The sequence below is a fragment of the Myotis davidii genome, unplaced genomic scaffold (assembly GCF_000327345.1).
Source record: "Myotis davidii unplaced genomic scaffold, ASM32734v1 scaffold299, whole genome shotgun sequence".
In the NCBI taxonomy this organism is placed as follows: Eukaryota; Metazoa; Chordata; class Mammalia; order Chiroptera; family Vespertilionidae; genus Myotis; species Myotis davidii.
The window spans coordinates 6167040-6167771 of NW_006293088.1; the positions used below are offsets into that span (position 1 = coordinate 6167040).

Below are 732 nucleotides of genomic sequence, written 5' to 3' on the forward strand. Positions count from 1 at the left end.
CGGCTGCACCCATCAGACCAGCCGCGCTGGCCTTGCCCGGGGCGCCTGGCCCGGGGTCCCCTGACAGCCATCCGACCCCTGCAGGTCGGCTGTAACAAGGTGTACACGAGCACGTCGGACGTGATGACGCACGAGAACTTCCACAAGAAGAACACGCAGCTCATCAACGACGGCTTCCAGCGCTTCCGGGCCACCGAGGACTGCGGCACAGCCGACTGCCAGTTCTACGGGCAGAAGACCACACACTTCCACTGCAGGTACCCACCCGGGAGGCTGGCCGGGGGGGCTCGCCGGCCTCGGGGAGGGACGGAGGGCTGGAAACCAGGCCCCAGGGGCGGCTCGGGGCCCTGTGTCCTCACAGGAGCAGGAACAGCAGAGGGGGCGGCTCAGAGGCCCGCCTGGTGGGAGCAGGGCGGGGCCTCCTCCCGGCCCCACGTGGCCCCGTGACAGGCTCCCGACGTCCCATCCAGGCGCCCCGGCTGCACGTTCACCTTCAAGAACAAGTGTGACATCGAGAAGCACAAGAGCTACCACATCAAGGACGACGCCTACGCCAAGGACGGCTTCAAGAAGTTCTACAAGTACGAGGAGTGCAAGTACGAGGGCTGCGTGTACAGCAAGGCCACCAACCACTTCCACTGCATCCGCGCCGGCTGCGGCTTCACCTTCACCTCCACCAGCCAGATGACCTCGCACAAGCGCAAGCACGAGCGCCGGCACATCCGCTCGTCG

At 66.5% G+C, this 732-nt stretch overlaps 1 protein-coding gene across 1 annotated transcript in view; it reads left to right on the forward strand.

Moving 5' to 3' along the window:
• The window catches only part of CASZ1 (castor zinc finger 1), a 36836-nt gene that overhangs the window by 9213 nt on the left and 26891 nt on the right, over positions 1 to 732 (forward strand). The window contains 2 exon segments of the mRNA XM_015565940.1: positions 22 to 257; positions 471 to 730. Coding sequence (XP_015421426.1) covers positions 22 to 257; positions 471 to 730 — 496 coding nt within the window.